The sequence below is a fragment of the Trachymyrmex cornetzi genome, unplaced genomic scaffold, assembly GCF_001594075.2.
Source record: "Trachymyrmex cornetzi isolate Tcor2-1 unplaced genomic scaffold, Tcor1.1 scaffold1436, whole genome shotgun sequence".
In the NCBI taxonomy this organism is placed as follows: domain Eukaryota; kingdom Metazoa; phylum Arthropoda; class Insecta; order Hymenoptera; family Formicidae; genus Trachymyrmex; species Trachymyrmex cornetzi.
The window spans coordinates 12,336-20,872 of NW_017296023.1; the positions used below are offsets into that span (position 1 = coordinate 12,336).

The following is an 8,537-nucleotide window of genomic DNA, read 5'->3' on the forward strand; positions in this document are numbered from 1 at the left end:
GGCTTTATTTAAAGAAAAAAGAGAAGATGTAACAAACAGAAAAATAAAGAATCTTAAAAAAATGTGGGAAATTATAGCCATAGAAATGACTATAAATGGATATAGTGTTACACCACGACAAGCTGAAAATAAAATGAAAAGTTTAAACCGTTCATATAAGAATATGAAAAGTCATAATAAAAAAACAGGACGTGATAGAGCTGATTGTTCATATCGAAGGTATTTTACTATTCATAAAAAATGATAAATAAATATATATATATATATATATGAGGTTGGAAAACATTACTTTTCCGTTACCCTGCTTTTGATATAATTCTTCCTCTTTTTCATATAGGGAATTAGATGATATTTTAGGAAAAAAACATAACATTGAGCCTTTAGTAATATGTGGAAATAGAATCGGAACAAAATTAAAAGAGGTCGAAGAAAGATCAATATTATGTGAAAATAGAATAGGAACATTATTAAAAGAGGTCGAAAAAACATCAAATTCTAAAGCGTCATCTTCTCGGTATTCCGCAGGTGAAGATCTTGACATGTAAGTTTCGTAACTTTTAAATACATTCATCAGATAAACTGTATATTTACTGCATTTGGTACATTTTAATTGTAATATTTATAAACATTTAATATATCATATGTTTTTCAACTGTAGCATGCAAGAAGAAAATGAAACAATTACCGAGAATATTGAAAAAGAGAACAGTGATATTGTTACTATAAATGCTAGAAATTGTACAAACATTAATAGTAATAGTACAGATGTAAACGATACTAGTCATGTACAAACAAAAAAGAAAAGACCGAGTAACGTCGATATAATAAAGATACCATTAGCACTATTCTAGAAGAATCCAGAATGAGAAGGAACGAATCCAAAGACTTTCAAAAAAAATATTTGGAATTGCAAGAAAACAAAACTCCAGTAAGAGAAGAAAGAAATAATATTTTAAAGGAAAAGAATGTTATATTGCTGGAACAGAACAAATTATTAAAAAATCAAAATTCTGTACTGGAGGCAATTTTATCAGAACTAAAAGAACTCAACAACCCAACTTAGTTTTTTATTATAGATTATTACATAAAGAATATTATGTATTTTATTATTTTTAATTGAAAAATCTATGTCATTGAAAACCAAATTCTATGTTACAAGCGTATTATTTTGTTTCTATGATAGTTTATATGTATTAAAGCTCCTTTGTGACTCACTTTAAATTATAGGAAAATGTTATGTTACGTTAAAAAGAATATGAATAAAATACAAATAAATTACAAATGTGTAGCGTATTATTTCTTTAGTTACAACTTATTGTACAGTAATTTTAAATGAATAATTGTAAATGTTACAAAAATCAAAATATCATATCGATAACATTACATAGGAAAAATTAATCACAATCGAGTAGCTAATTGTCGACAAATTTCATCCCTTACAATTTGTCCAGTATTATTCTGTACATGTTCTTCGTGTTCATATTGTGCCACTTGTACGTGTTGTGCCAATGCTGGATCAGGATATGCATCATTCAATGGTGGTTCAAAAATGTCTATGTCATTTGCATTTGCGATGTTGTGCAAAATGCAACATGCATTGATAACTTGAACCATTCTTACAATGTTACGCAATTTAAAGTGGTATAATTGACGAAATCGTTGCTTTAAATCTGCAAACGAATTCTCAGATGTAATTCTACAAGAGCTGAGCTTCTGATTGAAATTAATTTGAGCTCTTGTTAATTGTCCATTGTCTCTGTACGGCACGAGAACATGAGGCAAACATGGATATGCACTATCGGCTAGTATGTATGTACCATCTGCAAGGATAAATGAGCAAATTCTTTCAATATTTTAAAATTGTAATTTACCAAAATGTGTTAAACACACATATTTAATACTATGCTGTAAATAAATACCTCCACAAATATTGTTTAAACATTCATTTAATTCAGACTCATTAAAAACACGAGCATCGTGTACAGACCCTGGATAACCTACAAAGACGTCAATGAATTTTCGTTGGTGATTAACAACTCCTTGTAGTTGTATTGAAAAATATTGCTTCCTATTAATGTATGAATCAGGATCTTCTAATGGTTTGTCTATACGAATATGGGTTCCATCCTGTATCACAAACAAAATATGTACTTAAAAATTAATTCGATAATGGAATCAATCAATAATAAAATTAATAATCAATAATTGATTGATTACAATATTATAATAATCAATAATTGAATAACTATGAGGAATAAAAAATTAATGAATAATTTATATTATTCTTGTTCTATTAGAAAGGGAATAATATAAATTATTAATATATATTGTTATGAACTCTTCATTTTTTAGCTTAAAAAATACATATATGAACTACACTAACATTGTATTACAACTATATTGTTTCTTTTCCATTACATTTTCAAAATTCTTACCTATGACACCAGGGAATCCTGTGCGATTCCTATAATACTGCTGAGTAACTTCCATCTCTGCATTAGTGGGCAATCTAATTATATTTGGCATTGATAACAAAAAGTCAGTTACACGGGTGATAATATTGAATAATGTGCTTAATGTGACTCCAAATCTATCTGCTACATCTCGGTATGATGCTGTTTGATGTCCAACAAACCATAAATAAGCAAGAACATGTTTTTCAGCTGTTATTGTGGGTTTACCTGAGGGTACTATAAATATTATAAATGAATTAATAAAATAGTTGTGTGTGATATTCTACAATTATTACAATTAAATTACACAACTATTCTTCTAGTATAACATTATATTATTATATCTTACCATGCAGAGTTACATAAATATCAGATCTTTCAAATCTATCAATTAGATCATATGCAATCATTCGTGACAAGCGAAAATGCATAATAAAGTCTTTTTCAATGTATGCTCGAGTCGTTTCTATATAATTTACGATCTTTACATGATTTATTCTTTGAATACCGTTAATAGCAGGATTTATAATTGCAAGTAAGTCATCATCATGATCTATGAAAAATTATCAATTTTTCTATTATTCTATTGCATTAATGCAAAACATCAATCATGTAGCATACTAAAATAAATAATGTATTCAATTGTGTTTACCATTATCATTGTGCAATGCAAGAAACTCATCGAATGGATTCTCTTCATCGGATGTAATACTATCGTCAGTTTCTGTATCCATGATGTCTTTTATTTTAACAGGCCTATTCGTAACCTCACTAATCACTTTTGAGCTTGCTGTTCACATGTGCACCCCATATTCCGAATAACGTTCTATTTGGAAACTTGAAATTGCACCGTACTGTCTGTACCGCATGCACCGTGACGACATTTTGAACTGTACCATTGTACTAGGTACAAAAAGTTCCTGCACGGTACTTTCAAAAAGAACATGCCTAATGAGAGTATACCTTTAGAATGAGAACATCGGTAAAGCTGTACACTCATTGGATATCGCGTGTCGCGCGCGACGAACATCGCGCTGGTGTGCCGGAGGCATTAGAGTTTGTCAAAATTCGAGGAGACTAAAGCCTTGAACACAATAGGCACAGGCAATAAGCACAGACAACAGAAAATAACGAATCAGAGCTCTGGGATATAATATCGAACTTACATACCAGAGACATACAAAAACGAATTTCTGTTCAAAGTGGTAAAAGTAAGAAAAGTCATTTTGGTTGCGTTGATATCACAGATACGATGGAATTGCCTGCGTTAAGCGCAACGTTTATTTTACATCTGTTAGCAGTTTTCTTTATCCTGTTTAGTTAGATTCTCGTCACTGAAAAACGTCACTCTTCATAACGCGCGTTTCTTTCAAGTCATTGAAGCGCAAACCTTATAACGAGAAAAGTAATACATCGATGTGTTATACACGTGGTCAATAATGACGTTTCGCTTTGAATTAGCTATGTTACAAATAGTCTCATCAATTCAAATCTTAGTGTTCGTATATGTATGAATACAATTGGTTTTAAATTGTAGGTCATATTGTAATTATTTATAAAATTATAAATACTTGTGTTCTATATGGTAATAGTATTTTTCTCAATAAAGGAGGATGTTTAAAAAATGCAACCATCTGTCCAAAATGATGAAATAATAATTTTTCTTCGTATATGTTGATCTCCTAGATACGATAGAATTGATTGCGTTAAGCGCAACTTTTATTTTACATCTATTGACAGATTTCTTTATCCTGTTTGGTTAGAATCTCGTCACTGAAAAACAATTTGTAACGCGCGTTTCTTTCAAGACTTTCAGGCGAATACTTTATAACGAGAAAGGTAATGCATCGATGTGTTACACACGTGGTCAATATTGCCGTTTCGCTGTAAGTTATCTACGTTTCAGACAGTCTCATCATTTCGAATCTTAATGTTCGTATATATATGAATGCAATTGGTCATAACTTGTAGATCATATTGCATATTTTAAAAAATAATAAATACTTGTTTTACATGTTAACAGTACTTTTCTCAATAAAGTAGGGTGTTAAAAGAATGCGGATATATGTCCAAAATGGTGAAAGTTAAGTAATAATTTTTCTTTATATACGTTGATCTTATAGATACGATAGAATTACCTGCGTTAAGCGTAACGTTTATTTTACATCTGTTGGCAGTTTTCTTTATCCTGGTTAATTAGAATCTCGTTACTGAACGACGTAAATTATTATTTGTAACACGCGTTTTACTTTTAAGTCATTGAAGCAAATACTTTATTTCCAGAAAAATACATTGATGTGTTACACATGTGGTCATTGCTTTTTCGCTTTAAGCTAGCATCATTTCTGACAGTCTTATCATCACAATCTTGGTGGTAATCGTATGTATGAATACAATTGGTTATAAGTTGCAGGTGATATTGCAATTATCCATAAAGCATATTAAATACTTGTTTTACATAGTACCAATTCCTTTCCCAATAAAGGAGGATGTATAAAAAAGACGAATTTCTGTTCAAAATGGTAAAAGTAAGAAAAATAATTTTGGTTGTGTACGTTGATATCATAAAATTGCTTGTGTTAAGCGTAAGTTTTATTTTACATCTGTTGGCAGTCTTTCTTTATCTTGTTTAGTTAAAATTTCGTCACTGAAAAACGTCACTCTTTGTAACGCGTGTTTCTTTAAGACTTTGAAGCGAATATCTTATATCGAGTAAGGTAATACATCGATGTGTTACACACTTGGTCAATATTGCCGTTTCGCTTTAGGTTAGCAACGTTTCAGACAGCCTCATCATCTCGAATCTCAATGTTCGTGTATGTATATATGAATACAAATGGTTATAACATGTAGGTCCTATTGCATAATTTATAAAATCTTGTTTTATATGTTAATAGTGCTTTTCCCAATAAAGTAGGGTGTTTAAAAAATGCGATTGTCTGTCCAAAATGGTGATTGTTAAATAATATTTTTTCCTTGTGAACGCTGGTCTCCTAAATATGATAGAATTGTCCGCGTTGAGCATAACGTTTATTGTACATATGTACATGTTGGCAGTTTTCTTTATCCTGTTTAATTAGAGTCTCGTTACTGAAAGACGTATCATTAATCGTACCACGCGTTACTTTCAAGTTATTGAAGCAAATACTTTATTACGAGAAAAATACATTGATGTGTTACACATGTGGTCAATGCTTTTTCGATTCAACCTAGCATCGTTTCTGTCTCATTATCATAATCTTGGTAATCGTATGTATGAATACAATTGGTTCTAGGTTACAAGTGATATTGCAATTATTCATAAAGCATATTAAATACTTGTTTTGCATAGTACCAATACCTTTCCCAATAAAAGAGGATGTATAAAAAAAGACGAATATCTGTTCAAAATGATAAAAGTAAGAAAAATAATTTTGGTTGCGTACGTTGTTATCATAGATACGATAGAATTGCCTGCGTAAAGCGCAACGTTTATTTTACATCTGTTGGTAGTTTTCTTTATCCTGTCTAGTTAGAATCTCGTCATTGAAAAACGTCACACTATGTAACGCGCGTTTCTTTCAAAACTTTGAGGCGAATACCTTATAACGAGAAAGGTAATGTATCAATTTATTACACACATGGTCAATATTGCCGTTCCGCTTTCAGTTATCTACATTTCAGATAGTCTCATCAACTCGAATCTTAATATTCGTATATGTATGAATACAATTGGTCATAACTTGTAGGTCATATTGCAATTATTTATAAAATTATAAATATTTGCTTTATATAGCAATAGTACTTTTCTCAATATAAGAGAATGTTTAAATAATGCGAATTTGTGTTCAAAATGACTAAGGAAAATGTTTTTTTTTGTAGATATTGATCTCCTTGGTATGTGATAAAATTGTTTGCAGCAGATGTTAATCTCGCAACTGTTGAAATTATTCTTTACCCTGATTTTAGGTCTAAAAGTATAATCCAATCAACGGTAAGAAAACATCCAAGTGTTGTAAAGTAAACGGTCTGCTAAACGCAGCCAATTTTATCATATTTAGGAGATCAACGTCTACAAAAAACCCTATTTTTGTTGCTTACATCTTTTTGTGCAAAAATAGGTTTTTTTAACGTTCTTTTTTCACATTTTTTTTGTATTTTGGCAACTTACGTTCTCCGTCGCTTTTATTCCAAATATTGGCACATCATTAATTTTAAGTTTTTTTTTACCTTCAGCTCGGTTATTTTCTTGCATATCGCGTGAGAAATGTACCTGCAATAATACATAATGCATAAAACGTTGGGAAATGATAAAATTAAAACGAAAATGTCATAGGCTTAAAGACATAAACAGTGATAAACGATTAATTATTACATACTATTTGCTATGGTTTTTAAGTAATTCAATAATTAACTACTTGAATTAAATGCTCTACTGTACTGAGAATTCAAATATTAAGTCTCAAAAGTACCATTCAAACCAATGCTGGTTGGCTAATGCGAATATATATATATGTATATATAGTACCAAGAAATAAAGATAAAAATATAGTCACACGTTTCGATCATTAATATCGTCCTCCTTAATGATTATAATTCAATTACATGTATATGTAAATCTTTAAATATATTTTTATAATTGTTTAACTAATCTTGAACTTACTTCATATAGAAGTGCTCTATCAGTAGGAGTTCATTCTTTTCTTCCAACCTGTAGCTTATTCAGCCCGCCGAGTTGGATCTCGAGGTAAAATTTTTTATAGTAAATCCCTTTTCATCAGAATTTATGTCCAATGGCCGGTGTTGTACAACCAGATATGTTACTGAAATATTTAGTAACTGTGTAAATGAAGTAACGTTTATTTTTAGGAACTATTGTTAAGTGTAAAATCATTTTAAAAATTTACGATTGATCTTTCAAGTTTTGGTTATAGACATTACAGTAAGTTTAATATATCCTACAATTGTAACTGGTTATAAGAGTAACGAGATCATTATTATCACAACAAACATTATTATCAACAATCATTATTATTATAACAGAATGCTGCTACTGCTGACCTATTCTGTAACCCTTAACAAATGTTTTTATAACATTACTGCATAGTTCTATTAGGCTAATTCTACGACATGCTTTGTGTTTTCTGTTTCTTGCTGTTTGCCTCTTGCCTTTTTGTTGAAGAAGGCAAGAGACAAACAGCAAGAAACAGGAAACAAAAAGCACATTGTAGAATTAGCCTTAGTAAAAGATCTGTGTAACAGCGTTTTAATAATGTTTTCCTTGAGAGTTACAGAATAGGTTAAAAGCCGCGATGAGTACTTGCAACACCGTTACTTTTTATTATTTTGTTTTAATAACGATTTACTAACAAATTGCGAATTTTGTAAGACGATAACGGTGACACCAGAGTTAGAATCTCGTTACTGAAAGACGTAAATCATTAATTGTAATGCGCGTTCCTTTCAAGCCATCGAAGCAAATACTTTATAACGAGGAAAATAATACATCGATGCGTCGTTACACACGCGGCCAATGCTTTCTCGCTTAAGTTAGCTTCGTTTCAGACAGTTTCATCATCACAAATCTTATTAATCGTATGTATGAATACAATTGGTTATAACTTGCTGGTGATATTGTAGTTGTTCGTAAAATATATTAAATACTTGTTTTATATAGTACCAATACCTTTTCCAATAATGGAGGATGTTTAAAAAAGGCAAATTTCTGTCCAAAATGCTGAAAATAAGAAAAATAATGTTTTTTGTATACGTTGATCTCCTATATACGATGAAATCGACTGCGTTAAGCGGAACGTTTATTTTACATCTGTTGGCAGCTTTCTTTATCCTAAGGCGCAGTTCGTATTCTAAAAGTTGTCTTTGTTTAGACAGACGCGTCAAAACAGATCACGTAATAAAAATTGACGAATATCAAGCGTATATTTTGATCACACAACCTATTTTACCGCTAAAAATGAGCGTCGATCATCAGTATGAAAAAGTGCCTTTATGCAGGGATGCCAGACCAGTGACGGTTTACGACATCGAGAGTAACGCCATCAGGCGGCGGGCTGGCACAACCGATTGCAACACAAACGCGAGCCG

The 8,537-nt window shown here is 30.9% G+C and overlaps 2 protein-coding genes across 2 annotated transcripts in view; one reads left to right on the plus strand and one right to left on the minus strand.

Annotated features, from left to right (window-relative positions):
- Positions 1-1,053, plus strand: part of LOC108757468 (uncharacterized) — a 2,077-nt gene extending 1,024 nt beyond the window's left edge. Inside the window, exons 3-6 of the mRNA XM_018501888.1 lie at positions 15-219; positions 338-422; positions 477-541; positions 659-1,053. Of these exons, the coding sequence (XP_018357390.1) occupies positions 15-219; positions 338-422; positions 477-541; positions 659-851 (548 nt within the window). The 3' untranslated portion in view covers positions 852-1,053. The remainder of the gene's footprint in view (positions 1-14; positions 220-337; positions 423-476; positions 542-658) is intronic.
- Positions 1,054-2,003: 950 nt separating this feature from the next.
- On the minus strand, positions 2,004-3,397 carry LOC108757469 (uncharacterized). The gene is made up of 4 exons (XM_018501889.1): positions 3,106-3,397; positions 2,803-3,006; positions 2,436-2,690; positions 2,004-2,127 (listed from the first exon to the last, which is right to left on the minus strand). The coding sequence occupies exons 1-4, from the start codon at positions 3,185-3,187 to the stop codon at positions 2,084-2,086; spliced, it is 585 nt and encodes a 194-aa protein (XP_018357391.1). The 5' UTR covers positions 3,188-3,397; the 3' UTR covers positions 2,004-2,083.
- Between the last annotated feature and the right edge of the window lie 5,140 nt (positions 3,398-8,537).